The 26,826-nt window shown below is 33.4% G+C and overlaps 1 protein-coding gene across 1 annotated transcript in view; it reads right to left on the reverse strand.

Annotated features, from left to right (window-relative positions):
• LOC149805050 (uncharacterized) overlaps nucleotides 1–26,272 on the reverse strand; it is an 85,114-nt gene extending 58,842 nt beyond the window's left edge. The window contains exons 1-7 of the mRNA XM_089933457.1: nucleotides 26,173–26,272; nucleotides 22,940–23,152; nucleotides 21,628–21,694; nucleotides 20,744–20,907; nucleotides 14,311–14,438; nucleotides 5,763–5,904; nucleotides 4,813–5,058 (exon numbers count right to left, since the gene is read on the reverse strand). Of these exons, the coding sequence (XP_089789583.1) occupies nucleotides 4,813–5,058; nucleotides 5,763–5,904; nucleotides 14,311–14,438; nucleotides 20,744–20,907; nucleotides 21,628–21,694; nucleotides 22,940–23,152; nucleotides 26,173–26,272 (1,060 nt within the window). The remainder of the gene's footprint in view (nucleotides 1–4,812; nucleotides 5,059–5,762; nucleotides 5,905–14,310; nucleotides 14,439–20,743; nucleotides 20,908–21,627; nucleotides 21,695–22,939; nucleotides 23,153–26,172) is intronic.
• Between the last annotated feature and the right edge of the window lie 554 nt (nucleotides 26,273–26,826).

Raw genomic sequence — 26,826 nt, forward strand, 5'->3', positions numbered from 1 at the left:
ATAAATTCCAATTTACAACATTAGTGAAACCAGATTGATCACTGAATAAACTTTTTGCAAGTTATTTTTTGTAATTTTAAGAAGAAAAACCTTTTTCCATGTACAAGAAAAATACAAGTATATGATATTGCATGAGCCACACCATGATTGTTTTGTATTCATATATGATCTCTTGCCCAAAATGATAAGAAACTTTGTACATGTTACTTTTAAAACTTTTAAGAAAGAAAAAAATGTGTATGAGAAAAATACAAATGTAATTTCAGGACCCATGCCAAAATCATATTTCCTCTGAATTCGTATTAAAATGGAGTGTTCCATAGTGGGGACACATAATGTAATCAGTGTAAGCTGCCCATAATAACTGCAACTAGAAAAAGAATAAGGACATTGCCCATGGGCAAGGTGTCTATAGGTTGGACCATGCAGGATCTTATGCTCTAGAATCTTCTAGTTCACCTTAAATGTAGGATGAATTCTCCTACAGTTGGGGTATATTTACTATGTAAGATACTTTATAAAATCATTAACCCTTTACCTCATTCAAGCACCTTTGGATGCCGCTACCCAACTCTCATGGAAGTACCTTTGGATGCCTCTACCCAATTTGCATGGAAGTGAGTTTTGACTCCACAGTACACCATTCTCATGGAAGCATGTTTGCATGCCCACTGTAAACATCAGCCATATTGAGCTGGTTTTCGTAGTGCCATCTTCAAGGAAAACCCCCTATTACATACTACATTCACTGATGTGAATGACCATTATGTCAGATCACATGGTCACTGTTTGGGTCAGATTTTCCACTCTCCAAAATGGAGGCCACAGATTTCATTCAGTACTTTCTGGAGTTTGCATGACTACTAAAGCTCCAATAACATAGATAAAGGCTCTGATATTGATGTAGGCATCACTGAATGTTTATAATTTATTGAAATTCTGATGATTTAGTGATGCAGACATGGACAAAGAGCTGGTAAATTTCGAGTATGAGAAATGGCAGCTATGGTTGGTCACATGGCTTCACTGGCTTGATAATGAATGAGTTCTCAAGATTTTAAAGCACATAAAATATTCTTCCATAAAAAATAATTATACAGCTAGAACAGTCAGATCTTGCTCTTAAATCTTTGTATGAATAATACATGTGTACCAAAAATGCAATTGGTTAAAACTGATGTTGAATGCAACATACTACACTGCTCAGTCAATAGGCAGTAGTGTATGTAGTCAAATAGGTAACAGGTGTTCTATTTATAGTACACTGCACTGTGTAACTTTGGTACATGTACATCACTGACCACAAAGCCATACACACTGTGAGGTAAAGCGTTAACTTTATCACCTATGTTTTCAAATTTATTGGATACCAGATTAAACACAACAGATTTTTTATAAAATGAACATTATATCTTATATAATAACATTTTTACAAGTTACAACCAAATATTTAGGATATTTGATTAAGTATTTTATCTTGTATTATTGTATCAATTGTATAAGATATCATATACAGATCTGAAGATATATCAGAAAGTTTATAATATCTTGATTCTGTTTTTAAAATATCTTCAACATTTAATCATTTGTATTATTTATTATATAAGATATTTTTTCAAGATTATATGATATCTTGAAAAATTCACAAATTATTATAAAATTATGGGGCATCTGATTAATTAAATAGGATATTTTATTTAAAATATCTCATACATTTTATATGATACCTCATACAGATCAAATGATTCAAAAACTGGTTACTGTATAAACTTAATGAGATATCTCAGAAACATCACATCTTATATGTAATTTTATTACAGAAACCTAAGAAAGTTTCTAAGATGTATTAAAAACTTTATATGATATCTGATAAACTATATCAGATATCTTACTTTTATTTTGTTTATAAGATAAATAGTTTTTAAGATATTTCCCAAAGTTTATAAGATTTATTCAGTTTGTGAGATATTTCATAAGTTTGAAAGGTATGGAATAAATTCTATAAAATATCATAGGGTATCTGATAAAGGTCACAAAATATCTGATTAAGTTCATAAGGTATTAAAGATAAATTATATCTTATAAACAGAGTGAATTGAGATCTTTTATAAATTGTATGAGATATTTCATTAACTGTACAAGATATCTTAAAAACTATACATATATTCTACACTTTGTAAGATATTTTTATTATTTTCTTTAAGGTATCTTACAAACTTGATCAGATGTCTTAATTATTATTTAAGATATCTTACACAGCTGATAAAATATCTTGTAACTGAAACAAAATATCTTATCAAGTATTTAAATTTTATAAAATTAACAAGATATCAAAGCTAATCAACAATTTTATAATATATTTTATACAATTTATGAGATGTCTATTATTTTAATGAAATACTAATATGATTTGTTTTATTAATGGATTAAGGTATATTTGGAAAGGAAGACTAATAACAACAAAGGTCATACTAAAACCACATTTAACATTTAACTGTTGTGTTTACCACGTGTAACTTATCTCAGTCTAACTTATCTCAGTCTAACTTAAAGTCATAAAATAGGATTACTGGAGATTTGACTGAAAATAACTTGGCTACATCCACACTAATATGGCAAATCTGCAAGTCTGAATTACAGATCATGACTGAAATATCTAGTTTAATTCCACAAACATATTTAATGATTACCTTGACATTACACAGCTGATATATGAGAGTAAGTCAGATTGGAAGGGATCAAGATAGTCACCTTGAAAAAGAATGTTTCATACAATAAAACAAATGGCAAAATAGTAAAGCTGTATACTAAATTGTTTATGTTTAAGAAAAAGTGGTCCCTTTTTAAAACTGTAAATGCTTGTAGAAGACAACAACTAAACCTGTAGCTACTATTGAGTATTGAAATTTTATGTCACATTTTCCAATCTGAGCAACACCCTATTTTGTTTATGTGTTAGGACTTGAGTATATTCTTTTGTGCTTGGCAACATGTGTCTGAGAGAGAGAGTGTGTGTGTTTGTATGAGATATTTATTTGTGTTATATTTATTAAGGTAGATTGTGTTAACTCAGTGTCAGGCAACCTTGTTTCAATAAACAAATACAAAAATGATAAACAAGAAAAGATAAACAACTTAAAAGAGCAGGGAGTATTTAGATTAGGCATTTGTTTTAAGCAAAGAATAGAATATTTCAGAAGAAGTCTTTTAATGATTGTGAAGAGCACAGTGGAAAAGTTGTGGAATAAAACTTTACATTTAGTTAGCATTTCTCAAAGTACTTCCTCTTATTATTTTCATCAATAATACAAGAAAATAAATTGTCAATTGGACAAACGCTTTTAGTTTTCAATTGTCCTGACCTTATTTTTATTTCCCTCTAGTAATCAAGCAACAATTAATGTTAGCCCTAAAGGCATGCATATACTGGTAGTCTGAAGGATGTCTCAGTGCAACAGAAGTCACTGGAAAGAAATGATTCTACTGGCCAAAAATTCAAGACAAGGACTTCAAGATATTATTTTATGTTTAACTGCTGAGTACTGAGCCATCTTTGATGTTCTTGAATGATAACAAGATTTTCAAATCAGTGACTACAGCCACCATCTCTGATGTTAGACTGACACCATTTTCATTTAGGATCAATAAGAGATCATAAGAAGTCCTTTGGTGAAAACCACAAGTCAATATGGTCATCTATTCAGAGGGTGTAGTGATAACAAGATTGTCAAGATAACTACCATAATGACATGTTGGATGTCAAACTTGCATATTTTTTTTGACCAACAAAACACCAATAAGAAGCTTTTTGGTGAAAATCACCATGTCATTATGACTTTCCATTTAGGTGGAGTAGAGATACCACTGGATGTCAAATCAAATTTCCTAATATATTTTCATTAAACTTACATATTAAAAGGGGAAATAGGAAAGATAAGCTTTGTTATTTTTCTCTTAAACTTGTTGAGCTCACATGTCACTGACAACAGTGTAATCAGTCTACTTGACCAGTGTAATTGCCTCAGTACTTGGACTGACGATAAAAATATGTTGATGCAAGCACCTTTACAACACAATTACATATTTTTTCTGCAATCATGTGGCAGCTGAAAATTATTCATGGTTGTTCCCAACTCCGATCTTTATTTGCTATCTTGAAGAGCTTTTATTCTTTCTCTTGATCTTTTCCTGACTTCCAGTAGTGTGGAAACCCTGCATAATGTATGTCCTAGCAGCACCATTTTCATTCAGGACCAAAAAGATATTGTAAGAAGTCTGCAGGTAAAAACTATTATATCAATCCCAATTCAGGTGGAGTAGCAATAAGATTTTGAAGATGGCTACCATGGTGGCCATATTGGAAGTAAGATCAGGACCATTTTCATTTAGAACCAACCAGACAACTTAAAAAGTCTTTAGATTCAAGAGCAGTAATAACAAGATTTTTAAGATGGCTACCAAAGTTGCTATATTGGATGCAAACTCAGCACCATCATCATTTAGTACCAAGAAGTGAAAATCCCATGTTGATCTGACAATCCATTTAGAAGGAGCAGCAATAAAAAGATTTACAAGATGGCTGTTGGCCAGCAAATGAAAAATAAATAAATATACCTATCAGATTTGACATTTATATTTAAGTGCTTTTAGTTCAATTTCGCCTACAAGGTTTTTGTCAAAAAGGTCAAAGTCCACAAAGGTTTGAAAAGTTAGGAGATAATTGCCAGGAAAGTTCACACTGATATGTCAATTTCAATAAGTTATACATTCTTTAGTATTAAATCTTCTATTTTAAAATTTATACTAGCTTACCCCATTCATAATCAATCATGATAAAGGTTTTGGAGAAGCTTTCAAAAGCAGCCTTGAGAATGAAGTTGCATGGGTCCAGCTCCAGGGAGGTAGAAAGGGCCTTGGTGAAGTTCACTGCTGGGATTGTTATTTCTAAACAGGCAGTCAGTTTCATACAATCACTGGCAATCTTGTAGTATAGCAACTTATTCAAACTCGAGTTGGTAATCTCTGGAAGTAACAGGATCTTTCCATTATGTTCACATGCTGAAAGAAATTACAATGTAAATATGTATCTGCTGTTGCATTTAATGGCAGCTCAGCCCAATAGTGGCAAGAGGGGGAAAATCAGAAATAAAATTTGACACATGTAAAACTTTAAAAACTGTGCACAAAAACCCAGGAAGAAAAACCTTCCAAACAAATGTAAGCATGAAATACAATATAACAAACAGAATATATCAACAATAAATAAATTAAATTCTGTAAAAGATATATAAAAAAAAGATAAAGGTAACAAGTGTAAACTGACAAGAAATTACCAAAACAAATACTAACAGGTCATAATTTTTAGCCTTTTGACATATAAATGTTGTGATTCAAAGATGTCAAAGAGCAAAATTCAAGAAACCAGATTTTACATAATAGCAAATTAGTAAAATACAAAATATGACTGAAAGTAATATTAACTGACAGACACATGGGTAAGTACAATATTGCACCATGCAGCTGTATTGTCTATAGATTCAAAGTGCTGAAATTGCTAAATATTCAATATCTGATTCTACATGTACCTGATGAAGCTAAATTAAAGAATAATCAGAAAATTTTGCACTACATCAACATGCACTAAGCTTCAGTCAAACCTAATTTTTAGGTTGCGTTTTAGCACATGGGCAAAAATGACACAATATGGAACAATTTCTACACCATACTATTGACTAGAAAGTTTGAAAACTCATCTATCTTACAAAGATCATCCTTTTTCAAACGCTGGATCAACTCCTCTTTAGTGCCATCTGTTGAGAGATTCCGCAGAGTTAGTTCCTCTAAAAGAACAGCCATGGTCATAGTCTCTGGCCTTGGACAGGGTGGGGTTTCGGCAAGCAGATCCTGAATGGAAAGACATAAAGGGTAAATTTAATACTCTATTTAATCAAAAATTATGATAAACTAAACATACTAAAGGCATAAATGCATCATCTCCCAAGGTAAATACAAAAGTATCCATCAAGGACTAAAATGTGCAGCTTATCAAACTTATTTTATTAAAAACTCAGTGAAGATAAATAGCCAAGAAAAAACGATTGTGTACTCAAATCACTCATCTGCCTGAAACTATATAGGATCTCTCAGAATATAAAGTGGTACAATGTGACCCCACTATAGCACACTCTGTTATAACATGAATTCAGATATAACATGATTTTGGCATAGCTCCCAAAATTTCATATGCATGTACTTTTTCTTTCTTTCTTAACAGTACAAAAACAGGTAAAAAGTTAATTATCATTTTAGTGAAGAGATTGTGTATGAATTCTAAGATAATCATGGCATGGCTCGTGCAATTCATGTACATGTATTTTTCTTGTACACAAAAGAAGCTTTTTCTTCTTAAAAGTTCAAAAAATAATGTGTAAAAAGTTTGTTCAGGGATCACACTTGCTTCACCAATGTTGCAAATTGCAATTTATTTTCCTTCCTGGCAACAAATATACCATCTGGCAAGTTTTAATGCAACATTGTTGGCCATTTAAACTTGTAAATAGAACATTTAGTTTGGAGTGATGAAATTCATACACACCATAAAAGGAACTTGCAAACTTGATATTAAATGCACTAGAATTTATTTTTAGATAAACAAACTCTTTGTCCATATTGACAAACCATCTTAACAGTGCATTGTTATATCATAATCTCCTTTTTCTGACATCTGGTTTGAGTACTGTTTGCTGTGAGATCTAAACACTTTTTGTTAACATTTCTGGAAGCAAAGATCAACTGGATTGGGCACTATCTCATAAAGGGTCTTTTAGACAAAATAGTGTCAGACTATTGGTCAATCACTAGTAATTTATATATATGTGGATACTCATTGAACAAATTCAGAACATTCACATTTTCTGTAGTAATCCCTGTCAAAACAAAAACCTTTTGGACAATTTTTTCAAACATTTCTGATGCAAGCATGGAATGCAGCATCACTCTGTTACCAGAAATGTAAAAATTAAGTGGTCTCACTTGTTGGTCTATTCAATAGTCATGCTACCAGACTAGCTACAATCAACCATCTTTAGAAGGCAAAAACAATAATTGCTACAATCAACCAAATGATGGCTAATTTCAGTTTTTAAGATGTACAGAGAATTTGTTTTGCTGGAACTTCAAACAAAACTGTTCTCTTTGAAGCACTGATCATTCTGTATAAATATCAAGCAAATGGAAGAAAAAAAATCAGTCTCACTCAATGTTCAACAGTTATTTCCTTTTACCACCGCAATAAGAAATGGACATATGTTTGGTCCTCCAAAACTGTCCTGTACCAGTAACATCAATAAAACATGTACCCTTCATCAAAGAAAACTGACTACAATCTTCAATAACAACAAAAAAACTTTCATCAAAGGAAGTTTGCACCAAATTTAAATAAAAGCAATGGAATCTGATGGATTGTTGCATTTCCCAACATGACTGGGACAGATTTATTATGCCATGAAATTTTAATTTTTGCTCCCAACAGCAGCATAAAATGCAAATTAAATTTCCAATCTTTTGAAACTACAGATATCTGCCTTCAAGTTAATTGAAAATGGGGTATCTTGTAAATATGTTTGTTAAACTTTTGAATTTGTTCACATGCTTTCATTTCCCTATGAATAGCCTCATCCCCTGAGTAGCCTTGGCAAGATGATACTGTCTCCAGCTGACCAAAATCTAGGGCAATTTAAGTACATGTATATGAAGCATGTAAGCCACTATGGCCACATGCTATTTGTGATAGTTGTAGTGAATTGTTTAGTAAAAATTGGATATGAATCAAATTGAGGGACCAATTTTTTTTTATATATGTGATAATATACATGTTATGTGTGCTTCCAAAAGGAATGCGAGTCATAATAATAATAATAATAATGAGGACTTTGTATAGTGCCTAACCTTTAGAAGCTCTAAGTGCTTTACAACATTAGACAACACCTATAACATAAAAAAACATATATAATGATATGATTACAAAAACAAACACCATAAAATTAGAGAACATTAAAAAACATGCTGAGAATATTTAAGGTAGGAAACTTCAGCACTGGATCCTATTTCAAACACCACATAGACTGGAGATATAATTGTTTTGACTATTTTGGGATTTAATTTGTATTACTGTAAGTTTTTTTAAATTTTCACTTTGTATTCTAGAGAAATAAATTATTTGTTGAATTTTACAAAACTTGATGGTTCTTGCTCTTTTCTATTAAAGACCATAGAGTCATAATAATAGAAAAGTCAAGCTGGGGCAAGATCGTGGTAAAAATAAAAAATGTATAGCAAAATGTTTAAAATCAAGCTCAACCATGACAGCATGGATGTCTATCTCAGTACTGAGGTATTTTGGATCCATACATCACTTTATATGTTATTAGGTAGAAAAGCAAAAAGAATTATAGACAGGAAGATTCACAAATGCTATCAACTAAAAATATGGTGGATACTAAACAACAATAAGATGAAAATGAACTTCCAGAATAAACCTGTCTTCCAAAACAAATTTAAAAGTGATCTTGCCATTTTCAAATAAAATGTCATTCAGTTAAAAATATGTAAGCAGTCCTTCATATACCTTGCAAATCCAGCCCTCCTGAACAAAAAAAAAGATGTTTACCACATGTTTTTATTTGCTTTAGCAATGTACGTGCTGACGTGAATGCTTACTGACAGATTAAATCAGACAAGAGATGTCTTGCCTTCAATAGAGGGACTCACATCAAACTCGTTCATCAGTTACTACTGAAGTAAAGGAGTGGCTGAGTGGTCTACACCACTCACCATTATGAATCACTGCCATCTCACCTCTGTCTGGATGGGTTTGAGTCTCAGGCTCAGCCAGTGTGGATACATGAGAAAGCTTGTCAGTAGCTTCTCATGGGTTGGTGGTTCCCTCTGGGGTTTTCCCCCATTTATACTAGCTGCCATATATAGCCTATGTTGTGCTGAAAAATGTTGTTAAACCCCATAACAACAACTGTACAGCAACTGAAGCAAATGTGCATGTTCTTACATGAATGTAAATGCTGGAAGGGTTTGGGAGGGAGTACCTGTATTATGATCAGGTAATTATCTCAAAGAACACTATTACTGCAGAACTTGGTTTCCTAAAAAAATGATAGGCAGAGAGATTTAAATTTTTGGTTCCTAATTTTTTGTTCCTCAAGCTGGCATGGCTGTAGCCTCCCAATGTATTAGAAGAGCTTCAAGTCATATGGCAGGAATTCCCTTCAATATCTGCCACTAGATTTAAAAGGTCAATTATCTAAGATTTCTCTGGTCTAAGATGAGCAATATAGATTAGCCTATACTTGAATTTCTTCATCTTCTGAATCAGAGGGGTCTGGGGAAAGGTGCCTGCATCAAGACTATTCCAGTTCAGAGTGTCAAGTACCCAGGCTTTCAGATCAAGGACTGGGGAGACAAAGACTAGAAGCTTTGAAATCCACCTAGTTACAAAGAGGTCTACATGAGGTCAACACCAACAGCCACAAATTCAGCTGGAGATTAGATGGATAGTTGTTGTATGAATTGGCTGATTTAGCCTGAGCGCAAGTACAAAAAGACCTTCAGCCTGCCCATGTTGTGGCAGACTAGAATGTGGATTTGTCTACAATGAAACCACTTCAGAAATATTAAATACAGAGGAAGAGATCTGAGGATTTGGTTTCCCTTACCTCTAATGATGATTGATGACAACAGAGTTGTACAAAAGATAGCAACTTAGGCCATAATTAAAATATATTCACTATGGCATTCATCTAAAGAAGGTTATTTCCATAGATTGCTCCTGAATGGACCTAACACCACTCATTTCTTGGTCCTCTTATTTGCTGAGCTGGTGTCTCTCAAAATCTAAACTTTGAAAATTTGGTGTAGTTAGTAAAGTCTCATCTGCCACTGTAACAGAAGGATCTGCAGGGCCTCAACTTTCCAAGAGACGGAAGAAACAATCTTCAAGACTCGTTCCTAAGAAAGGCAAACTCAATTTAAACAGATTCTGAATTAAATGCCTAAATGAATGAAGTATTTGTACAGAATAAAATTATATTCTACCTCACTGATAAGGAATTCAAGGTGAAGAAAGAGAAACATGGGATTTCTTCTTTATACAAACAATGTATGTTTGGAGAATGTTATCCTGGTAAATTTAGCATCAAGGATAATGCGGGTAGTATTGAAGCATGCCACAAACAGGTCCATGACTCTTGTGAACACCAAGGGTCTGAGATTCAGACCTAATTCTGCTAAACAGCAATGCAGAAAGCTGACAATTGAACTCAGCAAAGGTCCTATAAGTATCAGGCTGCATAGTGAATTTGATCATATTATTAATTAAAGGAGGTACTGAGGAGAATTGAAGTGTGTGATTCCATTAATGTGAGGTAATAATTCTGCTAAACAATAATGTAAAAAGACTGACAATTAGGCACAGCCATGGTCTCATCAATTCAGCTGCATACCAAAATTTGATTATATTTGATAACAAGTGTGCAAGTTATTATGTAGAAACAAAAGTAGGTGAATCAGATAACCAGAGGCTATAACACAGTTAAATAAAGACAAAATACTAACAATCTGTCTTGGACAAGGTCTCACTAAAATCTAGCTGCATACTTCATTTGATTTCAATCAAATAATTATTAAGGGAGATATTTGATGGAAATGAAAGTGTCAGGCAGATAAAAGAACAGATGGAAAGGCCCAATTTAACATTTTCTATGAAAAGTTTGAAACAATAATGGAACAATGTATACAGTCTATAGAAACCATGATGCAGTGATGCCTTATGTGTTTGACACACAGTTCAAATGTTAGTAAAACAACTTTTATTGCTAGATTGTTTATGTGAAGGAATGTTTATTCCCAAGACCACATACATGGCAGCATTGCTCTACTCTACTCTAGATGAGCCCCACAAGCCTGAGGTGTTGGTGAAAATGAAGGAAAAAGATTCCAGAATATGAATCATTATCTGGTCAAAACCTTTTCTGATTTTTTGACCATCTCAAATGGTGAGGAAACTTGGATCAGAAGGGATTCTTGTGAATAGGGGTCCTTGGGTGGTCTCCTGCTTGCTTGAAGCAAGAGTTTGATGGACAGAATATGAAGCCTTAGGAAAACTAAATCCCCTACATTCACCAGGAGAGTGAGGAAGAGACAAGTAGACAACAAAGTCTTCCTGTTCAGTCATGAAAAAAAGATTCGTCTCCAGCCTAGACGAGTTGCTGTCTCCCAACAGAGATACATATCCCTCAGCAGGATGATGTGCATCAACCAGTTGTCTAAGTACTACAGGATGGGAACTTCTATGTACCTTAAATTACTGCTATTACACCCAACATCTTTGTAAAGGCTCTGGGATCAGAATTTAAGCTGAAAGGAAGAGGCCCAAACCAGAAAATGTCCAGTTATAGACAAAACTGAAGGAATTTCTAGTGGGCAGGGAATATGACTATATGAAGATAATCATCCTGAAGATCTATGAAGACTATTTAGTTGTTTGGCCTGGAGGTATTCCTGACTGCAGCAGTTGTCTTCATCTTAAACTGTTCATCCAGAAGAAATTTGTTCAAGGGGAAATATCAAAACTCTTTTTGGAACAAAGAAGATCTGCAAATAAATTTTAGTGGACTCTACATGTTGTCCACTCTCTCTACTGCACCCTTCCTGAAGAGGGTGCACACATCTTCCTGTATATCAGTTGGGACAGGTGGAACTGAAAGTCCTTGAAATGGAGACTCAGCTGAAGAGAGTGTGACTCCCTTCCTCCTTAGGGATGGAGTAGGATTCAATAGACTTCCTCACCTGGCCCATCAGGCCAGATCATGAGAAAGACATGCAGAAAGGATTTTTAAACTGGGACTGATTCTGGTTCTGATGATTGGCATGTTTAAATTGTTTAGGAGTAAAGCCTTGGACCTTTTGGGATGTGTGTGTTTCTTCACCAGATTAGCTGGCCCATTAAGATCGCCAGAGACTGGTGTTGCTGACTGCACAATTCTTCCAAGGCCACTATTGGGATTAGCCCCCCAAATAACATTGGCCACATCAAGAAGGGATGTGTTCCAACATGACCTCTATGTCTCCAAGGAAGCCTCCTTATGAAAGTGAAGAACCTCTGCATAGAGTTCCTTGGACATTGAGAGCATGCTTCATGACATCTATGCAAAAGCCTCAAATAATCTTGCAATGCTGCTGGAGAAAATGATTACTCCTTCAACAGATTGAAGGAAACCAAGAAAGATTGGCAGGTGAGACTATGGCAACTAGTTTATGCAACTTCAGTTCCAAAGCCCTGCAAGTCTTGATGGACAGAAGGGCACAGATCTTGGCCAAAATCCTCTCAGTGGTGCACCCAAGTAAATAAACTGAGGCCAAAGGGAATAAACAGGCAAGCTGACAATTGGGGCCAAACCGTAAAAGAGTGGACACACCACCCCTTTTACTGTTTTGCCCCTTATTGGTCACTAGACAATTGCTGACTCTGCTCCTACAACATCACCGAGTGAGGAAGCAGCAACAGAAGCAACTTTGGATCTGCCCAGAAAGACTCTTCTGCAACAAAAATCCATTGTAGTACGTGTCTGGAAAGCCATTCTGGACAAAGAAATCATAAATTGGTTTTCCATATGGCTAGTATGGAAGACACACCATTGCAAGGGGCACCATCTCAAATGAAATTCTGGCAGAGTGTCCTTTGAAACATTCATAAAAAGTTTCATTAGAATTAATTCAGCTGTCCTGAAAAATAGGTTGAAAAATACAAGCATGGAAAAACATCCGTATTGTGTGTGATACATTATATCTAATCATATTTCATATACAGATACACAATAATGATATTATTTGTTGTGCTTGTGAAAATGTAGAATACAATTGTATGCTAATTGCATGCTTATGTTTGAATTGTATATCATATTGGAGTCATAAATTAAGATGCAATAAACAAAATGTGTGTATATGTGATGTTTGTTTTTGTCTTTTTTATTACCTTACTTAAAAAAAAAAATTATATTTGGAATATTAGACTTCTGCATCATGCTTCAATAATGCTGATTTTATTTTATTTTTAATTTTAAAAATGAGCATTTTTTTTTTCACTTGAAACTGGTGCCAACTTGACAAAACACCACTCTATACTTTAAATTCTGGATTTTTGTTCCTAATCCTAATCAATATATATATATATATATATATATATATATATATATATATATATATATATAAGCAAAATTGGATTTTGACACCAATTATTTCAAATTTTAAACTGAATTATTTTCAAAAAATTTTATTATGAATTTTTTTATAAACAAATATTTTAACTTTATGAAGAAGTGAAACTGTAATAAAATATTTCATTTTTCCTCATTAGGCTTGGGACTATAAATAACAGCAATCTACATCCTGCCATTTATTTTAAATTTTTGTCATGCATATTTCAATCATTTCCATCTTTTTTTAAGAGATTATGATAAATCATTGTTTAACATTACTCTAATTTAAATTTACTGGTATGATATCCTTACGAAATGTTTATCTGTTCAACTGAGGATTCACATTAATGCAGCATAAAGAACATAAAACATTCCCTTCAATCACTCAGATAAATTTGTATAAATTGTTCATTTATATATTGTAACAATAATATTTCTTTTCTTAAACATAATTAAATTATTAGATGAACAGTACTTGCTTTATTTTTTATGACAATTGTATATTTATGATATAAATTTAACAAATAGATAATGAAAGCTTTTTTAAATTATAAAAAATGAAGGCATACAAGAAATTCGGATAATTAATAAGCATGCCTAAATTTGCAAGAACAGACAATTTTATTTATATTGTCCTCTTCAAACAAAATGTCTTCTTGAAGTTTGTAAGGATGTTCATTCTTCATCATAGATCGCCAGCAAAGTGCTGCAACTTTGACTCAATTTCACCATCAAAAATCCTAATTTGATGAATATATCTTTGTGTGTAGTAGTTTAACTCATGATCTAACAGAATCTTGCAATCAGGAATAAAAGTTTCAGAAATGCTGCCGAGAATATCGTCCACTGAATCTGTTGCTGATACTACTGGATCCGCCATTTTCTCTATAGCTTGGGAGTTGCAGCAGCAGTAACTAAGTGGGTGGAGCTTATCATTTGATCTTGGAAATATCCACTGTTATGGCTACCAGTCTCAACAAAATTTATACTTTTCTTTGCAAATTTAAGTAAAGCCCTTATATTAACTATTACATTAACCCACCTCAGGCAGACCTAGGGTTTTCAAAACACTGGCAATTACTTCTTCTTGAAGTTTTTCTTGTGTCTTCTTTGCACTTTCCTGAAGTCTTTTACGCACTGCCTCTTTACTAAAATAGGTACTCCAGTCCACTAAAATGACAATCCAAGACAGTTATGCAACCATGTTTTCTATAACAGACACAGGAAATGAATATGTTGCAAGATCGAAAATGTCATTAATAAACTAAAAGAACACATATTTAAAAAAAAAACAGAATCATCAATCAAACATTCCCCCATCTCAACTGGCTAAACATTTCCCACATACAGGTGCATCTCTGAATGTGACTACTTCATATCAAAGACAGTGCATTGTTATCCCCTACCTGATGCAAATAATCCCTCAAGTAAAACAAGATTTCTAGACAGTTCCATGATTTAAGAGCACATGCTAGTGTAATATTTGAATCCTAAAGAGCCAATTAGAGATAAGAGAACATGGAAATTCCCCTAAAGTGCAAATTCCTGCCATTCTCTTTGCTGACAGAGCCACTGAATCCATGCTAGTTGATTGATTTCTGAGGAACACATATCTTAAGAATTAACAAGACAAGTCCAAAAATCGAGTGTAATATATTTACAGCACATTAACCTGGGACTCACACTGCTTCATGTACATTAGTAATAATGTATCTATTTATAATTTTATTATTTAGAAAGAAAAAATAAGAACTAAATACTCAATATGAAAACATTAAATATGTATATATTGATATGACTTTTTTCTCAGCAGCCTTACTGTGATACTATCTGCTGTGGCAGTGTTCTATTGATAACACATTGTACACCTGTACTATATAACAAGAGAAGTGTATTCTGAGTTGTAGTTCTATGGTAGGTGCTGTGGGGGAAAGGGTTAAATAAATGGTTAGGATAATGTCTTTGGTATATTGTTCGACTGAGAAGCAGTAGTTTGCTTGCCAGACTTAAGACCAGAATGGTACAGGTTTGAATGTTGCCCTCACCAGTCTGAGTTGGCCTGGTTCTAACTACAAAACAGACACACACATATGCAAAGATAAAGAAAACAATCAAGCAGCAGCTGAAATTTCCATGCAAATATACACAAAAATATATTTAAGATGAATCTACCTGTTTAGATGAATCTAACTGTTAAGTCAATGATGTATGAGAAATGGAGTGAACTGCAAAACCTTTATACAGTCACTGGAGTATAACAAATAGGTCATTGTGACCTACTTTAATCAGCTTAAAGGAATACTCCTCCAGTTAAGTGAACTTATTAAGTTTGATCTCTGTAATGCTACAGTTTCAGATATGTAGAAATCACACAGTTCAAAAAACATAACAAAACTTTGAAGAAAAAAATGTGAATTCGTTGCTTTCTTCATTCCAATATATGCCAGACAGAAGCCCAGTATATAAAGGATATCAGGCATTCTTTTAGTGTTAAAATTATGACTTTTCTCTGCAGTATTATAGTTTTTGCATAAATCCCCATTTGTTTGTACCCCCTACTGATTTTAATAGCGAAAATCTTTAATGTGATGAAAGGTGCACATAACTTAGTCAATTCAATCACTAATATTTAATTTCTAACCTGACTGTGACCAGAGGCACCCAAAAACTGGCATCGTCTGCTCTTTTCATGCTTAATGGAGTTTCCATACTAACACAGCACTATACTGTGTATACTTATAGGTGAGTCATTTTTCTCCAACAACAGAATGACGTATTTCATCCTATTCATTAACTGCTGAATGATTCCATAAATTACAATAAGGTTGAGAGTTAAGAGTTATATCCCTTCGCACACATGTACATAGAAATTCCACCACTTGTTAAATCCATGTAAAGCCAAATTTATAGTTGTCATTCTCTTCCTTGCTTGATTCGACATTGTAAATAACAGAAGTCGATGACATAGTATTTTCCATGTACATACATGTGTAGTCATGCATCAACTCCTTCACTGAAAATGGACTTGTCCAGAAACTGTACATATACACAGAAATTATACCAATTGTTAAATCCACATAAAGAAAAATTTATAGCTGTCATTCTCTTCCTTTGCTTGATTTGACATTGTAATTGCCGGAAGCAGATGACGCAGTATTTTTCATGTACATACACATGTAGTTGTGCATCCACTCCTTCACTGATAATGGACACTTGTCCATGAATTGGAAATGACTGGCAAGCAAGGTCATCTTTTAGAATGAAAACTTCCATTTTAAATGAAATGTGAAGATGTTAACAGCATTAGGGCCCACCTGGTCATAGTCAGGTTTGAAATTATAAATCAATGACTGAACTGACTAAATTCTGTGCATCTTTTACCTCATTTAAGTGTTTCTTTTATTAAATTGGCTGGGGAGGGGGTTACAAATGAACAAGGAGGTATATTCAGACTATAGTCTTTACTTCAGTCAATTCTGGAGGAATAACTACTCGTAAAATATTATATAGTATGTAGTGCATTTATCTGTTTTATTATGGTATTCAAAACATAATAATAATATCTACATTTATTTTGATTTGGGTAACTTAAACTATCAATCTAAATAACACACATTACATAGGTTCAATATAAACTTTATTGTAAATATAAATAATCTTTGGCATAATGGGGGCAAATCCTGTCACAGCACACTGCACCAGCCGAGCTCTGAATTGTTTCTATAGGAATACCTCAGGAAGAGAGACTTGGGGGAGTCTGTAGGGTTGTGAAGAGAGTCTGACACCTGTATGTGGAGCTGCAAGGGGATGATATGAGGTAGATAGAGATACTGATAACCAAAACTTGATAAGTCTGATCCTGAGGATTGCTATGATAACAAACATCAGCCAATATTCCATACATACACCATAGGAAGCAGGTATTAAGTATATGGGCATAATGGTTGAGTACATTTAAGTACTGACACAAATTGGGGGTCAAAAGCAAAGTTGTGAATTCATGAAATTTGGCAATGGCCCAAAGGAAGTGAAGGAAGCTCTGTGACTATGGAACAGTGTAACTCTAACGAAGGCCCCCAATTTAAGGAAATGTAAGGATAAAGATAATAATGATTGATAATGCAATAACGTCGAAAATGCATGAACTAGATTTCAAACTGCATAATAATCCAGATGTGCCTAAAGGTAGCAATATTAGATATATGTATTTGATAACCAGTTAGGAATTCACATGCCCACTAATAGAAGATACAGCTGAAATGACAATGTAGCAAAGAATGTGGAAATGAATGACTGGCATGAACAGCTATACAACGTCTCTGAAGTGTTCCAATTTGTATGATGGTATCTCTAAGTAAAGAAGTGGAATAGGGCATTGATCGACACAAGTGTGCACTGAAAAGTGAGGCACCACCTGAATATATCTACAAGATACATACGTTAAAGGACCATTGACCCAAGGTTGGATCAGATGGTATTGAATTCCAGCCACAGCAGCACTGGTATCTGCCACAATGTGGCAGGTATGTACATTATAGTGATGTGAATCATAACCTAACCGGAGCAAAACAGCCTCAATGGTAGTGATAAGGATAATAATTCTACTTAAGGCGCGAGCATTGTCCATGAGAAACAGTAAATCACAAAGGCAAGTTCCAGCTAATATCTGAATATGATGGAATTTCCTCTTCACATGGAAAGGACAAACCAGGACAACATACGTCATATCATTAATATGATATCCACACCTTGACGGAAAATGTCATTCTTAGATGAATGATGCCTAAATGACAATGTTTGATCACATGCTTCAACTCAGTCATCTGATTGGTTCAACATGACAACATATCTAAATTTAGTTACTAGCTTATTAACATATATTGGCTGCAATGACATCATGTCTGGGCAGAGAACCATAGTAGACAAAGAGGGGCCCAGCAGGGAGCCAGAGAAGGATGCACTGTCTTACTTAAATTACATTTAACCAATTAAATTATAATTTAAATAACATTTGCCACAGAGTAAAGAGTTTATCAATTTAATTTGTTCCATACTTTTAGACTTGTGATAGGATGTTTCTGATTATTTTGGATTTATTTCACAATACTGTAAGTTCCTCTTAATTTTTCACTTTTTACCTTAAAAAAATTGTTTGTTCAATTGTACTAAACTTGTTCATTTCACTTGTTTCTGTTACACATTTTAAGACTTAGTTATAACTATGTTTTTCAAGTAATCTGAAAAAGACAAGGAAGGGCAGAGATAAGCCTAAAGTTATTGACATAATCTTTTGTTCCAGCTTTATGCAATGTTGTTATCTTGGCAGTTTGCAAGTCAGTGGAAATTTATTAGATCTAATAGTTTGGTTAGCTGTACTCTCTACTATAGCAGGTGCTACTTTGTTTTGTAGCCTTACCATTTTTTCATTTGTTTTACATCTTTTACCATATAAGAGGAATCAGTTGAATAATTGCCTTCTTGAAAATATCTGAATAATTGAGTAAAACATCCTTAGGATTGTTTGTGATATTACTTCTTACTGTATACTCACTTTTTCCCCCTTAATTTTACATTGTCAGAATCATGCAGTATTGCCCGATATTGAACCCGCACACAAATACACATAGCATTCACATGCATAAAGAAAAAACTTTTAATTGTAAATAAACAATGGTTGCAGATGCCAGCACTTTTGATTTGCAAACAAATCATGTACACTCGCATAAGAGGTGCTTTACATTGTGGTTGTTTAAATTTGTTTCTGAATGAACTAAAACAGATGTTTCATGGACTGCCACATACCAGCTGCAATGGCACATTCCGCATTGATACGATGTTTCGGATTTTGGCTAGCTACATTATATAAGATACGCAAGATAAGGTCCTTACAAATAACATACAAGTGACAAGTTATATACTCTTCTTTAGCTGATGATAAGAATGGCAACAAAAATGTACTTTCTTAATTCTGCAAATCCGAATTACATGAGCCATGCCATAGGTTCTCAATCTTGATTACACATTTCGAAATTGTACTGTAATTTCAATGATAAGTGCAATTACATCCTCCTTACTGCACTCAAAATGAAATAAGCATTAAATTCCATAGCATCTTTTTGATAATTGCAATTGAAAGACTTCATATTTTTCCCACATTATGATTTCAAACATTCAATGACAGAAACAGAAACACATTTGCAGATGTCAACACACTTCTCCCTAGCTTCTTCAATCCCATGTATTTCATGTGGAGTTGTCACATACAAATCCAGTCCATAATCATGAAATTTCCTAGAATCGAGAAAAATACCAAAATCTATTCATTACAGATCAAATGGAAAAGTTGTTGCAATGCACATTCATTCACAATATGACTCCAAATTTCAATTTTAACTAGACACACCATTTTTTTTTCGAAAGTTATGTCAAGTGTGCGACTAAGTTCAAATTTATCTGGGCAGAGTTATGTGCACAGTAATAAAGTTCTTGTGTAATGATAAATATGCACTTGCATATTTAGTTTGGAATATGGCATACATTCATTTACATTGTTTCCTGTAGTGTATTTTGTATATATAATTAAGCCTTAGGTAGAATAAAAAAAATGAGCATATAATAAAAAGGTTACTGCATTTGTATGGGAAAATATAAACTCATTTTGTCGGAAGGATATACTGCACTCCCAAGGTCGTGCAGTATTCCATAAAAAAAACTCGTTCATATTTTCCCATACAAATGCAGTAACCTATAAATACTGATACATGTATTTACATGCTGAAAACACTTATTGCCTACATGTTTATCTTCATCAATAATACACACATTGAAAGCATATTGTGCCTCATCTCTGTAATTTGCACAACAATATGCATAAGTGGGAGCTCTGTTGCCTTAAACCTTTCATCCAAACTCAGTAGACCTCTTCCATATGTAAAGTGCAAGACTGATACAAGCTTGAAATTGAGGTTCATGATCTAGAACTAAAAGTTATTATGCAAAAACCATTTCTTCTTTCAGTCACAATGATAAACCTACCAACCCAGTAGAGATCTCAATATGGCAGTCAATATTTTTCCATAAGATACATCAATATTTAGTAAGGTGTAACTTGTATCTTGTTCAGTGTACTAAACTTGTTGTAACCAATGTAACAAAAACAAGTGATAACTTGTAAACTTGTATCATTGCCTTACTCATGGTTATTTTCCATTGTCAACACAAAATTTAATTAGTTCATTTGGATTAGCTTTCAGCAATAGACAATTTCAGGTTTTATATACCAAGACTTCCAATGTTGGACTACTCAAAGGACCTAAACACCGAAGGAAATTTTAAATACACTGTTTCCCAACTTATCATTCTTCATGGTTTATACTAAAATATATTCATGCCTTTTGTTAAATACTGACCCTCTTCATACTGACATTGTTTATTGTAATTAGGAAAACAATAACAATATTAGAAATGTGACCAACCTTTTGGCCAAGTAACAGAACCATCTGGATTGCACACTGGGATTGGCAATACAGCATCCTCCAGAAGGTTGAAGAATACTGGACAATCTTTAGTATTGCTATCCTTGCAAACTCCCGCACCGACTGTTGCAACCACTTCAGCTTCAGTTTTCCGAATCTGATATCTACATGTATAATAATTTTAATGTAAAATGGTCATAGGGCAAATGTCATCCTGTTACGGTGAAACTAAATATGAAGTGTTTCAAACTTTTACTTATGGATGACTAAGGATTTGATTTCAATTAAATGGCTCAGCCTAAAGTATTTCCCAAGTATCTAAACAAATATCTTCATATTTTGTGCACTATCAGTACAAAAGACCTTACTGTCTTTACATTAACTTTCAAAAATACACCTATAAAAGCAATAAATAAATTGCAATCACTTACATAAAATATATATGACTATGTCAAGCAGACTAGCCATATTCTTATATGCTACTGATCTTGTCGACAGGCAGTCAGCTGAATGCTATGTCTTGCTGTTTTTGGTGCTATGGACCTGCACAAAAACTTTAATATTAGCTTGAACAAGACTTTAAGAAAAAGCTGCTGCCAAACAATGAAATCAAAATCACTATGTACTGCATTTTATTCTCTCAAAGGCTAGACAAGAAATTATGATGGACATATCAAATTATAATCAATTTTACCTCAATCCCTCAAGACATTCCAATTTTATTTTGGGCCAAAAATTATAATTGCTCCTCTCACTATTAGGTGTATCTTAAACAGATCAATAAAACAGTTAATATTTAAAAAAAACATTCACAGATATCATAAAATGGTGAAGATTTTTTTAAATCTGAAAGACTGAAACATTTTAACTTTCATGTTACTTACTTTATCAATAACTGTAAGCCACCAAGGAAATTTAACTGGCTTCCAGTTATGATGGTGTCTTCGAAACCTAGTCATAAACAAAAGGAAAAAAAGGTTGTAGCAAAGTGTAGTCATTATTCAATCATTAAAATCAGAAATTATTATCTGTCCATATAACTGACATTATTCTGAAACTAATGAAGTTTTCTTCAGGTTATATAAATCATTTACACAACAATTGGTTGGTAACTTTCAGAAGTTATTTGCTAAATTTTTCAATCTTTTTTTTTTTTCATGTTCCAAGTACCTGAAACTCTTCCCTTTTCAAGAGAATTTCTGTATCAATTACAGCTGAAAAAACAAAGAAACACCTCTACAAGATATAAGCACATGTTTCCCTTCACAGACGAAAATGGACTCATCAAGAGAAAATGTTGGTAAGATAAATAAATAAATGTGGCAGCTGACTACTGCAAAGATATTTGGTCATGTTGATATTTGAAATTACTTACTATATCATTTATACAGTGAATCATCTTGTATTATCTCTCTAAAAATGAGTCTGCAAAAACAACTCTTACCAAGGTCCATCTCAGATTCAAATTTTGACAAGTAACTTCTGTACCCTATCACATTATGGCAAAGTGGAGGGAAAATTGGGACAAATGAGTGTAGATAGGGTAAAATTTAAAAAGTGCAAAGCAGTCACAATAAACTTCTGTTTAAGTAAACTGGAGCAAAATAATATTAAAAACAAAAGAAATATCAATGAACTTTCTGCAAATTAATCTTAAATAATTGTTTTATGACTTGTTTTTCACAAAAGTCTAAGTTTGAAAATAGGTTTTAAATGGAAATGACTGATAGATCTTGAGGTTTAATTGCTCTTATCCCACATTTACAGAATAAAATATGAAATAAACTTGTTTAACTTTCTATAAACTTTGACAGAGTAATAATATAGTTGTTGCTAGGCTACAAATGTATGGAATTTCACTCACTTCTGCTAGCTTCACATGTGAGTTTTCAGTGGAAATCTTGTAGATTGAAATGCAAATGCACACAAAATCATTAAATGGTAAAAACAAATTATCAAAAAGCATTAAAATACCTTTTTTCAAACTTGCAACAAAAACAAGACATGGGAGTTGATATAGAACTCAAAATGCAAAACTATTCTGTGGCAAACGGAAAAGGGTAAAGAGGTCAACTTTGATATATTTGAGGATAACATCATTTCTTTTCATTCTATGGAGTCTCTTTCTTGCTAAATCATCCGTTAGTCTAGACTCATGAGTGTTGCAATCATTTGTATCATATAATAGGAATATACCTTCTTCTAACACATCAAATGTCTTCTCCCAGTCACTGAAGCCCATATGAATTTGACTGGCACAAGGATCATAACGAACAAAGGCACGTACTGTCATCTGCAGCAAGTCAAGGACATTGATGGTGATACAGCACTCCAAACCTAGACATTGTTCATCTAGACTACAGTACATCAAGTCTGTCTCAGGCATGGACAGGGAAATCAAGGGACAACCTGAAGATTTTAAACATGCAGCTATTAGTAAACTTAATAAAACAGGAATCATCTGTAATAACTATCTACAAGTATAGAATAACATGCCAGTATTGTTAGTGATCTCATCTACATGTACTGGTGTCTGAATGTTAGTTGTGTGTAGTGAACAAACTGATACTAAAGTTGGATGTGCTATCAGTCCACACTGCACTACATAATAAAAAAATGTTTGTTGCTGCATGTTCGGAAAAGGTATATAATCCAGCACTGAACATTAAATTATGATTACATTTAGTCTTCATAATCTGATTCTAACAGATTTATTTATTTTTGTGGGTATCAATTTTTGTTCATTTGGCAAAACAGTGTATTGTATTTTGATTGGTACTTAAATCTGTGGACTGAGGAAGGGATCCAATTGTTTCCACAGATAGGTCATTGTTTAATGGGTGTTAACATTTTGTGATAAAATGCAAAAAATTGGTGCCCAGTGATAAATATTGAGATTAATTGGTTTGTTTGATTGGTTACTTAATGGTACATCTACAAAAGAAGGTTATTTAGTGACAATAAAGATAACTGGGGGAGTCAAGAGCCTTACCACCTGATGGTAGGATTTTGAGTCCAGCATGTTAACCACTCAACCACAACTTTTACCTCCATTAGTCACCTCTGACAACATGCAACAGGGCATATCAGGCCTACTGGTAGATCCCCAAGTTCACTGGGGAGTGTATTTCATATGGACCATCATGTCAAACTATATGAATATGGTTGCATTTATTTAAATCTGAAGTCTATCCAGGCCCCATTTTCACTAATTTTTTCAAATTTCTCTTTAAATTTAAATTGTAATTGTTATCATGCCATTTATTATAATACATTTCTGTATCTGCAGTTATACTGGCTTCGATACTGTGTCAAAAATTAAACTACTGTAAATAAATTGGTTTTAACAAATGTATGACAATCTTGGTTGAAAGGTGTTTACAAAATTAAATACACAAATACCATCAGGTGTAATGGGTGTGTGTTTGATTTAGGGTTTTAACATAGCTTTAACAATTTTCCAGTCATATTGCTATAAAGTTTGCAGTTTATAGTGATGTCTTGCACTGGGACATAATGCCACAGACATGTAGCATCATGTCCCAACTAGTCACATTATCCTGACACCAGGCTGACCAGTCCTAACTCTAACCTCATAATGCTGAGCATCAAGCAAGGCAGCTGCTATTACCATTCTGATAAGTCTTTGGTATGACTCAACTGTGGTCTGAGCCTTTGACCTCCTGCATCCAAAGTGGATGCTGTAACCACTAAGGCCACCCCATGAAGTGAAACAAATATATATTTAATTTACATAAACTGACATTCTTACTTGATGTTTCAGGTTCTGTTTACTATTCACTCACCTCACCCCCACCCATATCCCACATACAGTGTACATGCAGTCAACAAACTTTGGATCATTCTCAGTTGAGTCCATAATATGGTCTGCAAATACAAGCCTCAACTACCATGTTATTTCTATACATTTTAGTAGCTTTTTGTTTATTAGCTCATCTGACACATGAACTGAATGCAGTCTACAGTTACAGACCCCACCTACCTTGACATTACAGTAAAACCTGTCTCAAGAGACCATCCCTTCTGCCAACAAAACAGTCTAACAAGACATGTGGTCATTCATAACAGGTTTGGGCAAGATGATTAGTTTTCAAAGTCAAGATTCAACATGGCTTAAGATGGAAAAATACCAACAATTACTGTACATTTATTTTGTTCTTTATTCACAGTTCTTGTTAGCATATTGCATTCATTTCATTTCAAAATAATTTTATACAGCAATAAATATTTAAATTTGTCATAAAACATTTGCATTTGCACTTTAAGATTCAGTGTACATGTATTAGCATATGAATAGCAAAATTAACTATGGTAATATTTATTTATCCTGTCCATAGGTTAACTTCATTTGATTATATTTATGCCCACAATTACATGCATATGAATTGTTTTTATTCATATCTTTTAAAAAATATTGCATTCAATTTTTACAAAATGTTATAAAGCAATAAAGATATACAGCCATCATAAAACATTCACATTTATATTTGAAGAGGAAATGTTACATGTATTAGTATATAAATTGCAATTTAATAAGGTACCATTTATCACAGGTCCATACATTCCAGAGCTACTTAAATGATAATATAGGAACTACACATATAACTATGATAATACTTACTCATCCTGTGAATGCCAATTAGAAGCTTTGATCAGGCTTTAAATATGGATATTGAATATATATTTACCAATGAATGAAATTTTAAATAAAACATAATCAATCCCACTGATGACCAAATAAATTTACTGAGACAAAAGTTACAGGCTTAATTCAAGAACAACATAAAGAGATTAACTCAATAAATAAAGGGTGTAACCTACTGCACTAAGGCAAACAGATGATGGCTAGGTTTGTAGGTTTTAATAACTGATCAAAGAAGCAACTTACACAAATTTCTACAATGAAAACTTCAAGATGGTAATATTTATTTAAACAAAGACAAGAGACCTCATTTCCCCTATGCACTAAAGACTGACTCCAATGACAATGTACTTGACCACTTCAGTGAATTGCTAAAGATAGTTTCTATAAATGACATTGTTGGGGTTTGTGTGGTTTTTGGCAAAGATAAAGAAACAGTATGGATCACTGAATTAACTGCGTATATCCTTCATTTCTCCCTTTGAAGAATAGAAATTTACATGACTTCAGAATTACAATCTTGGTTAGTAACATGTACTTTAGTCTGGTATACAGTTCAGAGCAAATAATGCAGGTTTTATAAAACCCGTAACCAGACTAAACTTTCGGGTAAGTTTAGAACAAGCCCTCCTACACGGTGATCTTTACAAATGATTCAATCAAAACAAAAGGTGTTGAGGTGTGACATTATATTGGTGTGCTACAAACTAATCCACAAATGGTGATGGGATAAAAAAGAAATGAAACAACACCTAATATGACTTACTGTGGCTAATGGATGCAAGTCTTTCGATCTGTTGCTCTCGTGAACCTCCAGTGTCCAAACCTCGGTTCATTAATTCTACCTGAAGATCTTCATCTGGCATGATGTATGGATTCATACATGGCTTGGTGTCCACCAAAAGCTAGAAAAAGCATCAGAGACTTAATAAATGACCAACAAAATGCATCCTTTTAGTATGGAAAAGAAAAATCCATTTCATGGATTCATATCTGTTGGCATAAACAATGCATTGCAAAAATTACTGCCATGAACATCTAGTCCTAAAGGTGTGAAAGACATTCCCTTGATAACATAAATTATATTTATTTGGAAGGATAGTCTGTTAGTCAAAATTATTCTCCTTGTTTCTCTCTTTCTCTCTCTTTGTATTAATTTAACATAGTCCTAACCCATTATGATATTTCTCCATGCATTTTGTACAGAAATGATTATGTATGGTAATTTCTATAATTGATTTATCTATTTTACCTACATAGCCATGTATAACACATGTACAGTAGTAGCTAAGTACATCATATTTCCCTTAGCATGACATGTCACATGATAAACATGATTGTTGACTCTCAACCCCACTGACATCAGCATGTTTTGAAAAAAATGATGACAAGTCAGCTTAGCAACAAAACAAAACATAGA

The sequence above is a fragment of the Sinohyriopsis cumingii genome, chromosome 2 (assembly GCF_028554795.1).
Source record: "Sinohyriopsis cumingii isolate HCF-2022 chromosome 2, ASM2855479v2, whole genome shotgun sequence".
In the NCBI taxonomy this organism is placed as follows: Eukaryota; Metazoa; Mollusca; class Bivalvia; order Unionida; family Unionidae; genus Sinohyriopsis; species Sinohyriopsis cumingii.